The following is a 21282-nucleotide window of genomic DNA, read 5'->3' on the forward strand; positions in this document are numbered from 1 at the left end:
GTTCTAATATCCTTTCACCAAAATGCCTGGCAGTTTTTCAGGTTCTTAGCTATTGCCTCTGTTACCCTTATCTGTCTTTTCCACAACTACTCTAAATAAGGACTGTTTAATAAGCTAGCAACAAGTAGAAGGAAGTCATTTTTTCCCTACACAGTTAATTTATCTAAAAGATTCTAAAGTTATATTTTTAGTCAGCTGATATTAAAATACTATTTTGAAGTCTATATTTATTAGTATTTTAATAAATACCAATTGCAAGCAAAGCACTTACAGAAGGTTGAACAATTTTAAATAAAGGGAGAGATTCTAGAAAATAAAATCACTATTATACTTGGATATTTATTTAAAGGTTAAAATATTTTTTAAAGACTCCCAATACTACATCCTGATGAAGAAGACAGAGAAGAAGCCAGTCACAATACAATGTCTCAATGGTGACTGCTATTCTTTCAAAAAGTAAACCAAGATTTTTATGCCAGCAGGTAAACAAGTAAAAATATCTTTGTTTCTCCAACTTAAATAAAAAATTCTTTACAAGAATCTCACTAAATAAGCAATCTAACAAACCTCAACAAGACTAATGAATTTCACAGACTTCTAGAGCTGCCAGTTACTGGTTTTGTGACCTTGTTGAAGTGATTTAATCTTCTGGAACCTCAGTGTCCCCATCTGTACAAGTAGACAGTAACACTTCCTACACAGGATTGTTTCAACAGTTAAATGGGATACAGTATTTAGCAGAAAAAAAAAAAAAAACACTCAGCAAAGTGGCACATAGAAATCACTCCATCATTCAAATTCCAAAGTCAAAGGCCAAAGGCTCTTTCTATTAAACCATACTCTTTCTAACACAGTGACTACAAAACGTGCACGTCAAGTCTATACACTTATAACAACACACCACATCACAGGTAGAGTTCATCATTTAGCCAGTCCCAACTGTCTAAGACAATTTCCTCATTTACTAACCAAAAGTTGAAAAAATACCCCTTTCACTCATGCTTCTTTTCTCAAAAAACTTCAACACGAACCACAATTTTTATATAAATGGCATGGTATTGTAACAGCTGAATAATTTTTTTTATCATTCTAATGGATGGTTGCATGGGCTCTTAATTTTTCTTTCAGTGTTCTGGCAAGGATTAGGATCTTGGTGTAAAAGTAAGATTAGTTTCTAGAAGTACCCGAAGGCAAAAGATGCATCCTTGTACTTTATCATAAAGAGTAATAATCTTATTTTAAGTTACTACAACTACCTAGTTATGTTTCAGTAATATATAATTATTTTCAAGATCAGATATATCATCAAATTGGATGATATCTTGAAAATTTTTTGGGTGGAAGAGAGGGTGGAAACAGGGTCTTGCTCTGTTGCCCGGGCTGGAGTACAGTGGCACAATCACAGTTCACTGCTGCCTTTAACTCTTGGGTTCAGCAATCCTCCTGCCCTCCTCAAGTAGCTGGGACTACAGGTGTTATCACCAAATCTGGCTAAGTTGTACAATTTTTGTAGAGGCAGGGTTTCACTATGTTGCGCAGGCTGGTTTTGAACTCCTGCCCTCAAGCAATCTTCCCACCCCAGCCTCCCAAAGCACTTGGGGTTACAGGCATGAGCCACCACGAATGATATCTTTTGATTTTTTAATTGATTAACTTGGGGCATTAACTATCAAACTGACCTTTTAGACAGTCCTGACCCGGCAGAGCCCCATTCTATGAGCAATCTATGTGAACTTCTTTTTACTCTAATAGGTTCAGAATGTCCAAAGTAATGCCTTTATTTATCAAAAACATGTATTAGTCTTATCATCCCTCTAATTAACAGAATCCCCCTACTTCATATAAAAGCCCTCGATCCAAGAAAAAAAAAGTCCTTCCCTTACTTGCTCAAGAATGACTGAAACCTCAGCAAGGATTCAGTTTACGATTTGAAATAGTTAATTCAAATATAACACCTCCAAAAGAGACACTACATTAGCTTATCAGTATACAAAGGAATCTCAATCACACCCTTTCCTGAGTGCAGGATTTGATGGCACAATGCTATGTTCTGAAAATCTTTCAGAAATCCAACAGGACCTGGACATCCTATTACCTATTACCAAGTAACTCCCTAAGGGAACTGAGAATATTTTTAAAACCTTACATCCTAAGCACAATATGCCAAAAGGCAACCACATTCTTTTGGATAGAGATATATGCATATTTGCTCTGATGAACAATCACCAACACCTACGACCCCTGCTTTTGTTCAGAGACCCTGTTGGCTCCACAAACTCTCCTCAGTCTATTTAGAGTATTTTTTTTAATGACACAATGTCATAATCATAATGGTTACTGCTTAGAAATAATAATAAAAAGCCCTGGGTGGAATGGGACACAACAAATTCAAATCCTAGATCACCATTTACTAACTTGTTTCTTGGTGAAAGAGGCATAACACACAAACCTGCAAGTGCTGTTGCTAGGATGCAATAGCATGTGCTTATCAGTGACTGATACATGGTAATTATTGAAACATTAACTCTTAGGAGGATAAGATAATATCAAAAAATCAATTTTAGAATTACTCACAGTTTCCCAAATGAAATTCAACTTTTATCTTGGGTTAGCACAGCAATACCAAGAGGGCCTGTACCTTTATTCTAAACCCCTGAAAGGCTGGTAAATATGGTCCACAGAGAACATACAAGAAAACAATCTAAAGCCCACTTTCCTTGCCACCACATTTTATTCTCTCTTGTGGGATCACGGGATTGTCCTCAGTGAAGTTAGTATTTTCCCCACAGAGTTCCTGCCAAGCCACTAACCACTGCTAACTAACTCCATGAGGACACATTTTCAAATGACTTGAGCCTTCTGCCTGCTAGATGGCACTTCCAAGATCATCATTCATTCCCAGTAGAGTTAAGGCAGTTCCTGATGACATTTCTATTTAGGAAGCCACTGTAGGAGTGCTGTGAGTACCGGCAGATGACAGGTAACATGGAACCCAGGACAGTCTGCTCTTCAGGGTCATGGTGGATTGAGACAGAGGCCACGGCAGCCCGAGCTGCCTCTTCCTGCCCCGACTCCACCCCACTTTACCAGTTAGCATGTCCGCTGACCTGTGGAGAGCCTAAGAGGAAGAAAAGCAAGAGGGAAGAGCAGCAGAGAACACCAGGAGACTACGGCAAGTCAACCCATCAAGTGTGGCATTCAAGGCCAAGAGCATGAGTGAGAAGCATCTGTTTGGAAATCTCTTACACCAGGAACCAATATCCACCCAAAAAAATGTTAAAAAGAGTCAAAGGCAAGAACTCACAAATACTCATTTGATAGAACAGAATACAACAGATAACTTCACTTACTGAGCTCCTATCATCTGTATGCTCAACAGCGGGATTTTAAAAAGAGTAAAATATCCCTGCCAAGGAGTTCACACTCTGGGGAGAAGAAAATGAACTGCAGGACACGGTGATAAAATATGACAATATGAATACTTTAAAACAAGCTTTAACATCACATAATCAGGAGAGAGAAAAAAAAACAGCAAAATACTCCAGAAGTAAAAATGACCTTTGAAAGGATTTGATCTAGAAGTCTGAACACCTCTTCTTGGTAGCTGAACCCATTATTCCAAGAAAAGTTTGCCTATGTGCCCACAATATGAAGCATGTAGGTACCCTGCTCCTCATCTAAGTTACTGATTTAATCCAATTTAAGCCTGGAAAAGTAAAGTGACCTAGCCAAGGTTCTGAGGGTAATGGAAACTTAGCAGAGCTTGAATTCAAACCCATATATATCTGACTCCAACCAGTGCTCATAAAAATCAATCACTAAGGCCACCCAGTGGGAATCAGAGTTTAAATACAATCTTTTTTCATGTCCTTGTCTACTGTTCAATTTTATCATCAATAAAGTAGGCTTCTGAGGAAAATATATTTCCCAATTTTTAAAATAAGTATATGTTGGCATCATTCGACTTAACACTACATATCTGTAAATCGTTTGTAACTTTTTTATTCTACTGAATACAGTCAGTGGCTGATACATAGTTTTACTACTTTCCACCACAGCTGTTTCCTCCAGGATACCCCCCAGCCTTTGGTACACCCTTCTTTTGTAACAGTAATTGCCTGTGGTGGGTGGTTTGACTGTAAGCTTCATGACGGGACAGAGTCTGTCTTTTTTATTCATCACTAGATCCCAGCATCAGCATAACAAACATTTGTTGCAGGAATGACACTGTAATGTTCCCAACTCAATTGTTCATTTCAGAGGGTAAGAAGCCCATCTCCTTTATCTCTGAGTTCCTGGAAATACTGTGGCCCACAATAAATGTTTGTTCAAATTGGTGTGCAGCTGAACCATATGATGGGCGGTTTAAAATCACTTTCCTACAGCTTTTACAATATAATTCCATACACAGCGAGGCAACCCATCAGATCTATGCAATAATTTATTGCATATACTTACATTTTTTACATTTTTCTTTAGGTCATTTATCTTGTTGAAAATTACCTGCCTGTAATCCCAGCACTCTGGGAGGCCAAGGCAGGCGGATCAAAGGTCAGGAGTTCAAGACCAGTCTGGCCAATATGGTGAAACCCCGTCTCTACTAAAAATACAAAAATTAGCTGGGCATAGTGGCGCCTGCCTGTAATCGCAGCTACTTGGGAGGCTGAGGCAGGAGAATTGCTCGAACCGGGACCTGGGAGACAGAGGTTGCAGTGAGCTGAGATTGTGCCACTGCACTCAGCCTGAGCTACAGAGGGAGACTCCGTCTCAAACAAAAAAAAACAAAAAGGAAGGAAGGAAGGAAGGAAGGAAGGAAGGAAGGAAGGAAGGAAGGAAGGAAGGAAGGAAGGAAGGATTACTTGCCAAGTTATAAAGAAAATTTTCAGTTTAACTTCTCAAGGTTAACAGGCTTCCACTCTTGAATATTGCAGAACATGGCCACATTGTGCTGCCTATGCCAGGGAAAATATCGTCCTAATTCCAATTAGATACACCTAAAACACATTCCTCTTCCCCTTCTTCCACAGCCTAAGTGGAGAGGCTCCCTATGTTCGGCCCTTCCCTCATTTCCACCCCTCTGCTTCTTCCCTGGGAACAGAGAGAGTACGGTCTGGCAAGAGCTGCTGCAGGTACGAGAATCAGGGATGAGACTTGCTCCAGGGGCACAGAAAAGGAGACAGGGAGTCTACAGTGGCTTTCATGAGACCCCCATGGGGCAGGCCCTGAGGTGGATCCCAGTGTTCTAAATGATGCAGGGGCTATGGCTGGGAAGCAGGAGTTCGAGGGGGCTCCTTGGACAAGGTGTGCTGTGATGCAGAAGTCATGTCATCACTCATCTATTCACCAGTGAACACTCACTGAGAGCATACAATCTCTTAGGTACTGACTATATTCAGAAAACAAAACAGGCAGCATAATGGCCATCACAGAATTTGCAGTCAATGAGGGCGAAACACATTCCTCAAGTTAACTCTCAAATACTTATCATTAAGAACTGAGATAGAGTCTCTGAAGGAAAGGAACACAACTCCACAAGAGGATGTATAACAAATCATTTGTCCTAGATTGAGACATCTCAGCAAGACTCGCTAGGGATGTAATACAGTGAAATCTGAGAGTCAGGAGGAGAGGGGGGATGAAGAACACTCCAGACAGAGGGAACACAGGGAACCACGCCTGCAGAAAAGAGACATTTTCCAGGAAGGAAGGAAGCGCAGTCATGGAGAACAGGGCAAAGGAGTCGGTAGAGGGTGGACAAAACCAGGCTGTATCCTAAACTCACTCCTTTAAGAAGTATTTACTGAGACCCTACCACTTGCCAAGCACTCTGCGAGGCCCTGGGGATGAAGTGGTGTGTGAGACAGGCAGGACGTGCTCCCGCTCTCCTATCACTCACACTTGCCGGGGGAGAGACAGACCAAGACGTAAACAAGCAAGATCACGTCAAACAGTGCTACGTGCATGTGACTGCCACCATGGTGCTGAATTTCTACGAGAGGGAAGTCCAAGCACACAGATTGCACCTACCTCAGGGCCTGGTTTAAATGGTGCTGGTTGTGGCACACATGAAGATGCATGTAGGGATTGTCTCCATAGCCAGATCATACATTTTTTTAGAGGCAAGGCACACGTGTGTCTATTTTTAAATTGTATATACTAAATAAATGCTAGATAAAAGAGAAATTTAGCCCTCTCTGTATCTCTGTTCCCTTAGTACATGAAACACATTTGATGAATTTGTTTCTCATTTGAGAGGACGAAAGGACTGTTACACAAACAATATACTTTGGCCAAAGGGAAATGGCTGGGAAAGCATGCCTTGAGATGTAACGGTGTCACCCCACCCCCACCAAGCTCATATGCTTAGGCACACGCTCTCTCTCTAGCATACACACACACACACTCACACCTCACCACCCCCTATAGTCAGGCTACTTATTAAGTTGCCAGTGCTTCCATGCCGTTTCATGCCACCGTGTTTCATGCTGCCATGTTTCATGCCTCCACGCCTCTGCCTGTGCTGTCCATCCTGCAGTAAAGTCTGCCCTTGCTACGTCTTCAGCTACTTAAGAATCCTCATATCTAATTCACATACCATGCCCCCCAAGGAAGCTCTGCCCTGAGTTGCTTGCTCCTAGCTGGGTTAGCTATTTTTGTAAACTCTCTGCCACCAGAGCTCTTAGCACACAATATTAAAATGGGTTCACATGCCTCCAGCCATACTGAACTCCTCAGAGGAGAAGCTGAGGACAGTGCCTAGGACAGGAAAGGGGTGTGATAAATAAGATGAATGAATGAATGAATGAATGAACCAATAAAACAGTCTGATTTCGTGATTCATCACCCTGACTGGAATTCTGTCTACCACACAACAGTGAAGGAATCTTTCTACTAAATGGAGACTGATATTGGTGCATCTCAGGAACTTAATCTCAATTCTGTCCCTTTGCACTCTGGCACAGCCACTTGTCCCCCACATCCATGTCCTGTGCTGGGGGAACACACTCCACAGCTGAACCCGATGGAGGCCCGAAGCCCCGACAAGTTGGCACTTGAGTAAATCCTGCTGCTCACTCATCCTGGCCTAGAGTCAGAGAACCTGGGACTGCTGGAGCCAAAGAAAATGGCAGGACAGAGTCCAATGGCATCAATCGCAGCAGGAGCACGGGGTAAAGATGTCTTGTGACAGGGATGAAGGGAGGTTCTAGGACAAGGAGATCAGGGCTGAGGCACCGCTTCAGGACTTATGCTGAAGCAAGCAAGCTTATGCCAGGCTGCAGGGTCAGAGACACAGTCAGGCCAAAGACGCTCTCGGACCCTCCACACCACACAGGTCCTAGGAAACAGGCTTCCGTGGCTGCTTTCCAGAGCACACAAGCCCTGGGGAGCAGGGAGGTCATCTGAGGACAGAAAAGACATGGCCAATCCTTTCCCTGGAGCGATCTTCAAACACACACACACACAGAATAAACTTTGGAAACGGTTTTAAAACATCACATGATGTCAAAATCACTAGAAAGAAAGTCACTTGAACTTTCTCATCCCATATCTCAAGAAAGATTCTCCTCTGTCTGCTGATATCTGTAATTCCTTTAACAGCAATAGTTTTTTGTTTCATAAAAAGAGATAAAGGGCAAATTATCTGTGACAGATTGTGCAAATAAATTTCAGTCAAATGAAATTAGATTACTTAAAACAGCATGCTCAGAACAGAACAGATACCAGTTCATACCCACTGTTTTCCAGCTACACGTCCTCAGTTACTTAACAACTCAGTCTCTGCTTGCTTACTTATACAATGAGGTGCCACCACCTCTCAAGCAGTAAAACTGCCAATGGGGCACACAATCAGCCCCCTCTTCCCTTCTATGTCTTACTGGGGGATAGAAAACAAGGTACTGGGAATGTAAAGAGAAGGAACGGAAGTACTAAGGCATAAAAGGCAGAGAACAGGGAGAAAGTCAATGCTGCAATGATAGAACTTTTCCATTTTCTTTTTTTCCTCTATTTTTTTTTTTTTGAGATGGAGTCTCACTCTGTTGCACAGGCTGGAGTGCAGTGGCGCGATCTTGGCTCACTGCAACCTCCACCTCCCCGGTTCAAGCAATTCTCCTGCCTCAACCTCCCGAGTAGCTGGGATTACAGACATGCACCACCACGTCTGGCTAATTTTTTGTATTTTTAGTAGAGATGAGGTTTCCCCATGTTGGCCAGGCTGGTCTCAAACTCCTGGCTTCAAGTGATCCACCTGCCTTGGCCTCCCTAAGAGCTGGGATTACAGGCGTGAGCCACTGTGCCTGGCCTAGATTATATTTTAAAGGTAAGACATGAATCAGAATAATAAAACATACCATAGAGGCATTAAAGGGAATTACAAAAATAAAGTGTGTATACGTGTGTGTGTGTGTGTGTGTGTGTGTGTGTGTGTGTGTATATTTGAATTTATACATGGGTCAAAGCAAGTACAATAACTACATTATGAATATCTCATAAAGAGCATAAAGCAAAAAAATCATAAAGCAGAGAGAGGCAAGAATTTAAAAACTGTTCAGTACTCAGATAAGTTCAAATCTTTCATTTTAAAGACTTAAACTCTGGCTAGTCAAAGAAATATATTAAAACGTAATGTAAGAAATATATACCATGTAAAACTAGACTAAAAGAAATAAATGGATTGTATTCAACATAAACAATAACTTTGGACAACACATAAAAATGCTCCAAGTCCCTCTAGTGTAGTTGGTCTGACCCATTAAGCATTTTTAATTATTGTAAAGGCCTAAGCAGAAAAAAAAAAGAGCATATTCAGATAATAAGAAAAAAAAGTAAAAAAGTAAAGTCATAGAAAAATGTATATGGGTATAAGCTGAATAGAAGGGAGCTAAAAAAGAGATTAAAATATGTACTTTTCAAATTAATTATCCACCTGCTATTTACTGCCAACCCCAGCAATTTACTCACATGGCAAACCTTACTTACCTGCCTAATCTTCTACATCAATAGTGTCAAATTGCAACACCAAGATTCTATCCTAAATATCAGCAGCATATAAGCAAGTAGCATTATCTCCCTGAATACTTACTATAAAAGAGTAACATTACTAATTTTATACAACCGTATGTCTCTAAAGCAGCACTATCCAATATCATTTTCTGCAATGACAGAAATGTTCTCTATCTGCACTGTCCAATGTAGCCACTAGCCATATGTGGCTAGTGAGCACTTGAAATGTGGCTAGTGTACGGGCGTGGTGGTGTACACCTGTAATCCCAGCTACTCAGGGGGCTGAGGCAGGAGAATCGCTTAAACCCGGGAGGCAGAGGTTGCAGTGAGCTGAGATTGTGCCACTGCACTCCAGCCTAGGCGACAGAGTGAGATTCCGTCTCAAAGAAAAAAAAAAAAAAAAAAAGAAATGTGGCTAGTGTAACCAAGGAACTGAATTCTAAATTTCAATTAATTTAAATTTACACAGTCACATGTGCACTAGCGGCTGTCACACTCAGCAGTGCAGGTCTAAAGTATTACAAAGTTAACTTCAGAGACTGCAACTGCCTTTCAGAAAAAGAAACAATTTCCCATTGCTAAACATGAATTTACTACCCTTCCAACTGAAAAGCATATTACTTTTGCTTTGGCCAAAATGTATGTAAGTCCCCTGTTTTCAGTCATCTAATCTAATCTAAACCTGATTGATATCTTTTGCATCAGATATTAATTGTAGCATCACTCTGAACCCATCAAGGTACAAGTTTTTTTAAAAATAGGGTCATAATCCTATAAAAATTGCTTCATCTGAAACACCATCTAAATATCCTTTCTCTCCTTATAAAAATTAAAATAAAAACATCAGGAACTTGTAAGGGTTGGTTTACAGAGGAAAAAGAAAAGTCAGTGCAGGCAATGTCAATGGAAATGGAGAAGACAGTACACATTACAACAGAGGTAGTGACTGACAGTGCCAAACACAGAAAATGCAAATTAGAATGAGACTTAGAAAAAAACTAATAAAAGCCATAGGTCTGATTCTTTATACAAAGTTCTTGCAGACATATGTGACTCAGAATTCAGAAATATGGTACCTAGGTCATACATCATAGCTCAGACATTGCAGAACATCCAGCAGGATCTGCTAATAGACTCTGTCCCTGGGTTTTCAATCAAGTACATTTTATCCATCTCTATTCCCAAATTTCCATCTCTAGCCCAGCTACCCAGCTCCTACTACATGTCTTAGTTACCAATCTCCTATTATATGTCTTACAGATATCTTAAAGTCAGCATCCACTTACACAGCAAAACTTCACTGAGTGTTTACTAAATACCAAACACTGTTTAGGGGCTGAATATATACCCACTTGAAATGCTCTATGCCACCTTCAACATGCTCTCCACTTTCAGGACTCCCCACCTCAGAAGACAGTGCTTCCATCTACCCTACTGTTCAAGCAGGAAACACGGAAGTCATCCTTGACACCTTATTTCCTACCAGTCCTTCTAACTCTCTCTCCAGTCTACTCACTTCATTGCATCTCTCCACTGCTATCACCTACAGACTAAGCCAGTGGTTCTTAACAGCAGGCAATTTCGCTTCTCCAAGAGACATGTGACAATATCTGGAAACATTTACGGTTGTCACAGCTCAAGGGGTGCTACTGGCACCTAGGGGGTGAAAGCCAGGAATGCTGCCTAACATGCTAGAATGCACAGGTTAGTCCTGAATGTCAATGAATCATCCATCCCAAAATGTCAACGGTGCTTTAAGTAAAAAGAAGAATGATGCATACCAATGATTTTATTTTTATATTTATGACAATTCTTCTTTAAAAAGTTATCACAATTCAGAATTACTTTTAATGTAATAAATAAAATTCTATTTTGATGCAATTCTATTCAAGTGAAATATATATTTGCATGTGAACAAAGTGAATACTCACTTGTGCATGTTCTCCACTCCTATGATGATCATGATACAGTAGGAAATTCCACTTTGTACAAGAAAGTGTAAGGCATACCTATAAAAAGTAAGAGCACTATTAGAAGAGGGATGGTAAGTCACAAACATCAAGCTGAAGTGAATTAAGCTAAAAAATACTTATGCATAACACAGTATTCCCAGAAAAAAAAATAAGGAATGAAACTTCAGGAGCTTAAAATCCTGTGGACACCCTAAAGAGGGAGTCCCATACCACAAGCTCCAGAAGAGCTAGGGGGAAAAAACAAGGCCTAAAGCCATGCCCAGTGTCCAGCACTCCATGTCTCCTGGCTGCATGGAAGCCATGTGGGATTATGTGGCTCGGGATTATAGCTTTCTTCATAACTCAAGGCACAATTATTTAAAAAAGTAATTAATACGAATTTCAGGATCATCCTGGCAGAACATCAGTTGTTTCCCCAAACTAGTTTCTCCAATACCAACTTTGTACTCTGCCTTTACCTTTTTAACAATATGACTGACAAAACAACAAAAAGTGCTAAATATTAGAATTTACAAAAGGGTATACTCTTCTCAATACATGATGGCTCAAGTCAAATAAACTTCCTTATATAAATCGAATTCATTCATTTTAATTTGCTGTAACGTATCTATAGACATCCTGGCTAACATGACAGTCTTTTCTTTTTTTGAGGCGGAGTCTCACACTGTTGCCTGGGCTGGAGTGCAGTGGCGCGATCTCGGCTCACTGCAACCTCCGCCTCCCAGGTTCAGGTGATTCTCCTGCCTCAGCCTCCAGAGTAGCTGGGATTACAGATGCCCACCACCACACCTAGCTAATTTTTTGTACTTTTAGTAAAGACAGGGTTTCACTATGTTGGCCAGGCTGGTCTTGAACTCCTGACCTCGTGATCTGCCCACCTCAGCCTCCCAAAGTACTGGGATTACGGGCATGAGCCACCGCACCTGGCCCATGACACAGTATTTTCTAATATTCCAATATTCTTGAAATCCACCATTAAATTAGATAATTTACTCATTTCACAAAATTCAGGCAAAACATGATTAGGATGTCTGTGACTAAAATCAATCAAAACTATCCCTAATTTATGCATGTCCGTGCATGCGCACACACTCTCTCTACTTTCTTTCCCTTTTGGAGGCATGAACAATTTAAAATAAAATTTTCAAATCATCAGGCACAATTTAAAGTATTTTTTTTTTCTTGAATCTCTAAATCTACTTTAATTTTAAACTACTACTAAGGGTGTTAACCTATGATTAAAATAACTTTTAAACTTAATCTTTATGGAATAACAGGCACCTCCAATGTGGAAAAGTTAAGCAAAATTTTGAACACATTTTTCCATAGAAATATTATAAACCAGTAATAGTCTCCAAGGCAGGCCTGTAGGAGAAACTTATTTGACCCACTATGCAGAATAGGTCAGTCTATCTGTTTGACACACACACACACACGCGAAAATAATGTTGGCCTTTTTTTAATATGATTATAATCGGAGGAAGCAGAAAAACCTAAATGAGTATAAAAGGAAACAGAAGAAAGCTTTTTAAAAAAACAATTAAAACACACACTTTTCAAATTTATGATCTACCTCTTATGTGTTGCCAACACTAACAATTCACTGGCTAACTTCTGACTTCGTGCGAAAGGTGACAAGGGCTGCTAGAACACCCTTAAGGGCTTCTTAAATCGCGAGTAGAACTCAATACAGGTACTTAAATATAGAAAACACATTTTTGAGGGCTCTTGGGGGAAAAAAGTGTTCCTTTGCTATGTTAAATTTCTTGAAACATGAGAGATATATCACAACTTTAGAAGCTACGAGTCTTACTTCTCAAACAGTGCTATGGTGCCTCATATCACCCTAAGGTGCCCCTCCTCTCCTGAAATCGTCATTCAGGTGGTATGTTTGGCCATCTTTGGAGAGCAGTATAATATTTGGGCAGCCTCCTGCCGAGTAAACCTTCATTGTTGCAACAATCCAAGTTCAGCAGTAGAAGGTGAATCTGCATTTACCTCTATCTCACTGACCTCCACAACAAGCATTCAATTGCTTTTCTACTCAATGAATGCACTGGTGATATTCTTCCTAATTTTCTGTACTGAGTTATTCTGCTTGTTCTCATTGGTAAAGAGATCATAATAAACACAGTAGCCACTTGAGATTTTTCAGGATTAAGAGATAATACATGAAAAGCATTGACAGGGTTATCTAGCACGTAGTAAGTACTCAACTATTAAGTATTATTAGTAAAGTGAAAAATAAAGATAGGTATGTTAAAAGTATATTATAATCCAACCCTCATAATTTCAGAACTGAGGAAACTAAGATTATATATCTAGTCAGTATATTCCAATTGACATCAAAACTCAAGTTGTTTCAGGGCAATTTATCCACTGGCTGATTCTCTAAGGAATGCAGCCGGGTAGAATGGAACCCCATGGGCTGTGGATCATCATCTTTAAAGCTACCTAATAAGTGCTTTGAAAATGAAACAATGCTTTGTCACAAAACATTAGTGTGTTTTCAGATATCACATTTTAACTCTTCTGAATTTCAAGTCACACTAAAGGCAAGTATAAGGTTTATTTTTAGCACAAATTAAAAAGGGCACAGGTTTAAAAAAAGGTTGAAAACACCTCTTCAATTGTTCCACTAATCTTTACTGAATGTCTACCTTCTGAAAGGCACTGTACTGAACACTAGAAATACAAGAGTCAGTGAGACAGTTTATGTCCTCATAGAGCTCCCAGTCTAGAGAGAAAGACAAGAATAAATAGATTACTTCAATACTGTACGATACATGCTAAAAAAGAGATTAGATAAACACAAAGATTTCCAATCTGCATTACTCTGAATGACGGTAATAACAGATGAATGACTCTCAGCAACTTTCCATGTTCATAATGACGAGCTATCACACCATGTTCTTTCCGTAGTTTTACAGACTTATTTCTCACAGTAGTCATTGGCTCTATTCCACAGATGAGGAAAGTGAAGCTCAGAGTGGCTAAATAACATGTCCAAAGTCATACAGCCACCAGACAAAGGCACCCACACTGGAATACAGGTTTGCCTGACTTCAGAGTTTAAGCTCTATTCCATTACCCTATAGTGTTATTATCAAGGACATTTAAATAAATAAAGTCTAAATTAATTCTCACTTAAAAGGAACTTGCAGATGATCGTTTAAAAAAAAAAAAAAGCTAAGACCAAAGAGAAGCAGATAAACGATCAGTTACAGGCATGACTTGTTTTACTGCACTTTGCCTTACTGTGCTTTGCAGATACTGAGATTTTTCCAACTGGAAGGTCTGTGGCAACCCTCCATCATGTCAGCCTCTTGGCACCATTTTTCCAATAGCACGTACTGAGACTTCATGTCTCTCTGTCGTATTTTGGTAATTCTCAACAATATTTCAAACTTTTTCAATATTATTTTACCTGTTATAGTGATCTGCGATCAGCGATCTTTGATGTTACTACTGTAATCGTTCGGGGGCACCACGAACTGTGCCCACATAAGAACTTAATTGATAAATGTTAGGTGTGTTCTGACTGCTCCACTGACCGGCAGTCTCTGTCTTCCTGTCTCTCTCCCTCTCCTGAGGCTTCCCCATTCCGGAGAGACAACAATTATTGAAATTAGGCCAATTAATTAACCTATAATGGCCTCTATGTGTTCAAGTGAAAGGAAAAGTTGTATGTCTCTCACGTTAAATCAAAAACTAAAAATGATTAAGCTTAGTGATGATGGTATGTCAAAAGCCAAGACAGGCTGAAAGCTAAGCCTCTTGCACCAGTTAGTCATGTTGTAAATACAAAGAAAAGGTTATGGAAGGAAACTGAGAGTGTTACTCCACTGAACACACAAATGATAAGAAAGCAAAACAGCATTGCTGCTAATATAGAGAAAGTTCAATTGTCTGGACAGAAGCTCAAACCAGCCAAACATTCCTTAAGCCAAAGCCTAGTCCAGATCAAGACCCTAACTCTCTTCAATTCTAGTAAGGTGGAGAGAGGTGAAGCTGCAGAAGAAAATTTTGAAGCTAGCAGACACTGGCTCATGATGTTTAAGGAAAGAAGCCACCTCCAGAAATAAAAATCCAAGGTGAAGCAGCAAGTGCTGAGGTTATCTAGATGCTGCAGCAAGTTACCCAGAAGATCTAACTAAGATCACTGATGAAGGCGGCTACACTAAGCAAAAGATTTTCAATGTAGATCAAATAGCCTCCTACTGGAAGAAGATGCCATAGAGAACTTTCATAGCTAGAAAAGAGAAGTCAACACCTGATTTCAAAGCTTCAAAGGACAGGCTAATGCAGCTGGTGACTTTAAGTTGAAGCCAATGTTCATTTACCATTCCAAAAATGCTGGAGCCCTTAAGAATTATGCTAAATTGATTCTGCCTGTACTCTGTTAATGGAAAAACAAAGTCTGAACCACAGCAGCTCTGCAGCATTGTTTACTGAATATTATAAGCCCCTTGTCGAGATCCATTGCTCAGAAAAAAAGATTCCTTTCAAAATATTCCTGCATATTGACAATGCACCTGATTATCCAAGAGCTCTGACAGAGGTGGACAAGGAGATTAATGTTGGTTCCATACCTGCTAACACAATACCCATTATGCAGCCTGCAGATCAGGGAGCAATTCTGACTTCCAAGTCTTGTTATTTAAGAAATACATTTCGTAGGGCTATAGCTGCCATAGACAGTGATTCCTCTGATGGATCTAGGCAAACTAAATTGAAAACCTTCTGGAAAGGATTCACTATTCTAGATGCCACTAAATACATTTGTGATTCACAGGAGGAGGTCAAAATATAAACATTAGCAGTAGTTTGGAAGAGGTTGATTCCAACCCTCATGGATGACATTGAGGGGTTCAAGACTTCAGTGGAGGAAGTAACTCCAGATGTGGTGGAAAACAGCAAGAAAACTAGAAGTGAAGCCTAAAGGTGTGACTGATTACTGCAATCTCATGACAAAACTTCTCAACAGATGAGTAATTGCTTCTTATGGATGAGCAAAGAAAGTGATTCCTTCAGATGGAGTCTACTCCTGGTAAAGATACTGTGAACATTGTTGGAATAACAAAAAAAATTTTTTTTCCAACTTCTATTTTAGATTCAGGGGATATATGTGCAGTACCTAGGTATATTCCATAATGATGAGGTTTAGGGTGTGAATGATCCCATCACCCAGGTACTGAGCATAGTACCCAACAGTTAGTTTTTCAACTGTTGCTCCCCTCCTTATCTCCCACCTCTAGTAGTCCCTAGTGACTACTGTTGCCATCTTTGTCCATGAGTACCCAATGTTTAGATCCCACTTATAAGTGAGACCATGCAATATTTGGTTTTCTGTTCCTATGTTAATTTGCATAGGATAATGGCCTCCAGCTCCATCCATGTTGCTGCAAAAGGGCATGATTTCATTCTTTTTTATAGCTGTGTGGTATTCCATGGTGTATATGTACCACATTTTCTTTATCCAGTCCAGCACCGATGAGCATCTAGGTCAATTCCATGTCTTTGCTATTGTGAACAGTGCTGCGATTAACAGGGAAATGCATGTGTCTTTTGGTAGAATAATTTGTTTTCCTTGGGGTATATACCCAGTAACGGGATTGCTGGGTCAAACGGTAGTTGTTTTTAAGTCCTTTAAGAAATCTGCAAACTGCTTTCCACAGTGGCCGAACTAACTTACTTCCCCAACATTGTATAAAGCATTCCCTTTACTCCACAGCCTTGCCAATATCCGTTGTGTTTCGACTTTTTAATAATAACCATTCTGACTGGTATGAGATGGTATCTCATTGTGGTTTAGATTTGCATTTCTCTGATGATTAGTAATGTGGAGTCATTTTTTCATGTTTGTTGAACACTTGTATGTCTTCTTTTGAAAAGTGTCTTTTCATGCCTTTCACCCATTTTTAATGGGATTATTTGCTTTTTGCCTGTTCAACTGTTTAAGTTCCTTATAGATTCTGGATATTAAACCTTTGTCAAATCCATAGTTAGCAAATGTTTTCTCCCATTCTGTAGATGGTCTGTTTACTCTGTTGATAGTTTCTTTTGCTGTGCAGAAGCTCTTTGGTTCTAATTAGGTTCCACTTGTCAATTTTTGTTTTTGTTGCAATTGCTTTTGAGGACTTAGTCATAAATCCTTCCCCAAGGTCAAGGCCCAGATAAAATGATGTTCTTCGCTTTTTTTTTTTTTTCAGGATTCTTATAGTTTGAGGTCTTACATTTAAATCCTTAATCCATCTTGAGTTAATTTTTGTACATGGTGAAAGGTAGGGGTCCAGTTTCATTCTTCTGCATATGGCTAGCCAATTATACCAGCACCATTTATTGACTAGGGAGTCCTTTCCCCACTCTTTATTTTTGTCGATTTTGTTGACGATTAGACGGCTGTAGGTGTATGACTTTATTTTGCAGTCCTCTATTCTGATCCATTGGTTTGCATCTGTTTTGTACCAGTATCATGCTGTTTTGGTTACTGTATCCTTATAGCATAGTTTTAAGTCATGTAGTACGACACCTCCAGCTTTGTTCATTTTGCTTAAGATTGCTTTGGCTATTCGGGCTCTTTTTTGGTTCCATATGAACTTTAGCATAGTTTTTTTCCAATTCTGTGAAAAATGATATTGGTAGTTTGATAGAAATTGCTTTGGGCAGTATGGCCATTTTAGTGGCATTGACTCTTCCAATCCACAAGCTGAGAGGTTTTACCATTTGTTGTGTCATCTATGATTTCTTTTGGCAGTGTTTTGAAGCTCTCCTTGTAAAGATCTTTCACCTCCCTAGTTAGATGTATTCCTAGGTATTTTTTTGTCTGTGTGGCTATTGTAAATGAGATTACATTCTTGATTTTGCTCTCAGCTTGAACATTATTGGCATATAGAAATGCTGCTGATTTCTGTACATTGATCTAGTAGCCTGAAATCTTGCTACAATCATATATCAGTTCTAACAGCCTTCTGGAGGAGTCCTTAGGGTTTTCTAAGTATAGAATCATATAATCAGCAAAGACCAAGAGTTTGACTTCTTCTTTTCCTATTTGGATGCCTTTTATTTCTTTCTCTTGCCTAATTGCTGTGGCTAGCACTTCCAGAACTATGTTGAACAGGAGTGGTGAGAGTGGGCATCCTTCTCTTGTTCCTGTTCTCAAGGAAATGCTTCCAGTTTTTGTTTTGTTTTGTTTTGTTTTTTTGAGATGGAGTCTTGCTCAGTCACTCAGGCTGGAGTGCAGTGGCGCAATCCCGGCTCACTGCAAGCTCTGCCTCCCAGGTTCACACCATTATCCTGCCTCAGTCTCCCAAGTAGCTGGGACCACAGGCGCCTGCCACCATGCCTGGCTAATTTTTTGTATTTTTAGTAAAGATGGGGTTTCACTGTGTTAGCCAGGATGGTCTCGATCTCCTGACCTCGTGATCCACCCGTCTCAGCCTCCCAAAGTGCTGGGATTACAGGCATGAGCCACTGTGCCCAGCCAAATGCTTTCAGTTTTTGCCCATTCAGTATGATATTGGCTGTGGGCTTATCATTGATGGCTGTTGGTATTTTGAGGTATGTTCCTTTGATGCCCAGTTTCTTAAGAGTTTTTTATCATGACAGGATGTTGGATTTTATTGAAAGCTTTTCTCACATCTATTGAGATGATCATATAGTTTTCATTTTTAATTCTATTTATGTGGTGAATCATTGATTTGTATATGTTGAACCATCCTTGCATCTGAGAAATAAAGCCTACTTCATCATGGTGAATTAACTTTTTGATGTGCTGTTGAGTTTGGCTTGCTATGGTATTTTGTTGAGGATTTTTGCATCTATGTTCGTCAGGGATATTGGCCTGTAGTTTTCTTGCTTCGTTGCGTCTGCCAGGTTTTGGTATCACAGTGATGCTGGCTTCACAGAATGAGTTAATAAGGGGTCCCCCCTCCTCAATTTTTTGTAATACTTTCAGTGGAATACTGGTACAAGTTTTTTTTTTGTTTTTTTTTGAGAAAGTCTCACTCTGTTGGCCAGGCTGGAGTGCAGTGGCATGATCTCGGCTCACTGCAACCTCTGTCTCCCGAGCTCAAGTAATTCTCCTGCCTCAGCCTCCCAAGTAGCTGGGATTACAGATGTGTGTCACCACGCCTGGCTAATTGTTGTATTTTTAGTAGAGATGGGGTTTTGCCATGTTGGCCAGGATGGTCTCAAACTCCTGACCTCAGGTAATACACCCACCCGCCTTGGCCTCCCAAAGTGCTGGGATTACAAGTGTGAGCCACCGTCCCCTGCCACCAGCTCTTCTTTATACATCTAATAGAAATCAGCTGTGAATCTCTCTGGTCAAGGGCTTTTTTTGTGGTTGGTAGGTTTTTCATTACAGGTTCAATTTTAGAATTCAATATTGGTCTGTTCGGTGTTTCAATTTCTTCCTGATTCAATCTTAAGAGACTGTGTATTTCCAGGAATTTATCCATTTCCTCTAGATTTTCTAGTTTGTGTGCACAGAGATGTTTGTAATAGTCTCTGAGGATCTTTTTGTATTTCTGTGGGATCAGTTGTAATGTCACCTTTGTCATTTCTGATTGTGCTTATTTGGATTTTCTCTCTTTGTTAATCTAGCTAGCAATATATTGGTCCTCTTTACCCTTTTAAAGAACAAACTTTTGGTTTTGTTGAGTCTTTGGTTGGGTTTTTGGGTCTCAATTTCATTCAGTTCAGCTCTGATTTTAGTTATTTCTTTTCTTCTGCTAGCTTTGAGGTTTGTTCTCATTTTTCTAGTTCCTCTAGGTGTGATGTTAGATCATTAATTTGAGATCTAACTTTTTGAGGTGGGTGTTTATCACTGTATACTTTCCTCTTAACACGCTTTTGCTGCATCCCAGAGATTTTGGTATATTGCGTCTCTGTTTTCATTTATTTCAAAGAATTTTTATGCTTCTGCCTTGATTTCATTGCTTATCCAGAAGCAATTCAGGAGCAAATTGTTTAATTTCCATGTAATTGTGTGGTTTTGAGAGATCTTCTTGGTATTGATTTCCATCTTTATTCAACTGTGGTCCAAGAATAAAGATGGTATGATTTCAGTTTTTCTGAATGTATAGAGACTTGCTTTATGCCTGAGCATGTGGTTGATCTTGAAGTACATTCCATGTGCAGATGAGAAAAATGTATATTCTGTGGCTGATGGGTGGAGTATTCTGTAGATGTCTATTAGGTCCACCTAGTCAAGTGATGACTATAAGTCCAGAATTAATTTATTAGTTTTCTGCCTCATTGATCTGTCTAATGCTGTCAGTGGGAGTTAAAGTTCCCCACTATTATTGTGTGGCTAAGTCTTTTCATAGGTCTAGAAGTATCTGTCTTATCAATCTAAGTGCTCCAATGTTGCACATGTACATACTTAGGATAGTTAAGTCTTCTTCTTGAGTTGAACCCTTGAAAGGTAGGATTTTATGTAATTTTATCCAGGTAGAATTGTATGCAATTTTGTGATTTTATGCATGTAGGATTCATTATGTAATGCTTTTTTACTGTTGCCAGTTTAAAGTCTGTTTTATCATATATAAGAATAGCAAGCAACCTCTGCTTTTTTATTTTTTCCATTTGCATGGTAGATCTTTCTCCAACCCTTTACTTTGAGCCTATGGATGTCATTATGTGTGAGATGGGTCTCTTGAAGACTGCAGAAGAATGGGTCTTTTGTTTTTATTCCACTTGCCACTCTGTCTTTTAAGTGGAGCATGTAGGTCATTTATATTCAAAGTTAATATTGATATGTGAGGTTTTCATTTTATCATGACATTGTTAGCTGGTTGCTTTCTAGTTTCTACTGTGTGGCTGCTTTACAGGGTCTATGGGCTATATATTTATGTTGTTTTTGTGGTAGCAGGTATTGTTCTTTTGTTTCTGTGTTAGAACTCCCTTAAGGATCTAAGGCTGGTCTGATGGTAACAAATTCCCTTAGTGCTTGCTTGTCTAGAAAAGAGTCTAGTTCTCCTTCACTTAAGATTAGTTTGGTGGGTTATGAAATTCTTGGTTGAAATTTCTTTAAGAATGCTGAAAATAGCTCTCCAATCTGTCCTGGCTTGTAAGGTTAGCCTGATGGGGTTCCCTCTGTATATGATTTGCCCTTTTTCTCAAGCTGCCTTTAAGATTTTTTCTTTAGCACTGACCTTGGACAGTCTGGTGACTATATGCCTTGGTGATATTCATTTTGTATACTATCTTGCAGATGTTTTCTGGATTTCTTATATATGGATGGCTACTTCCAGCAAGATTAGGGAAGTTTTCCTGAATTATTTGCTCAAATACCTTTTCC

General features: G+C 39.6%; 1 protein-coding gene across 2 annotated transcripts in view; it reads right to left on the bottom strand.

The window, feature by feature from the left end:
- The window catches only part of MBOAT2 (membrane bound O-acyltransferase domain containing 2), a 148579-nt gene that overhangs the window by 76986 nt on the left and 50311 nt on the right, over window positions 1-21282 (bottom strand). Inside the window, exon 3 of one of the 2 annotated variants that reach the window (XM_030799848.1) lies at window positions 10935-11012. The exons of the other annotated variant lie outside the window; for it this stretch is intronic. Within the exon in view, the coding sequence (XP_030655708.1) occupies window positions 10935-11012 (78 nt within the window). The remainder of the gene's footprint in view (window positions 1-10934; window positions 11013-21282) is intronic. 2 annotated transcript variants of the gene reach the window in all.

Source organism: Nomascus leucogenys, chromosome 19 (genome assembly GCF_006542625.1).
Source record: "Nomascus leucogenys isolate Asia chromosome 19, Asia_NLE_v1, whole genome shotgun sequence".
In the NCBI taxonomy this organism is placed as follows: Eukaryota; Metazoa; Chordata; class Mammalia; order Primates; family Hylobatidae; genus Nomascus; species Nomascus leucogenys.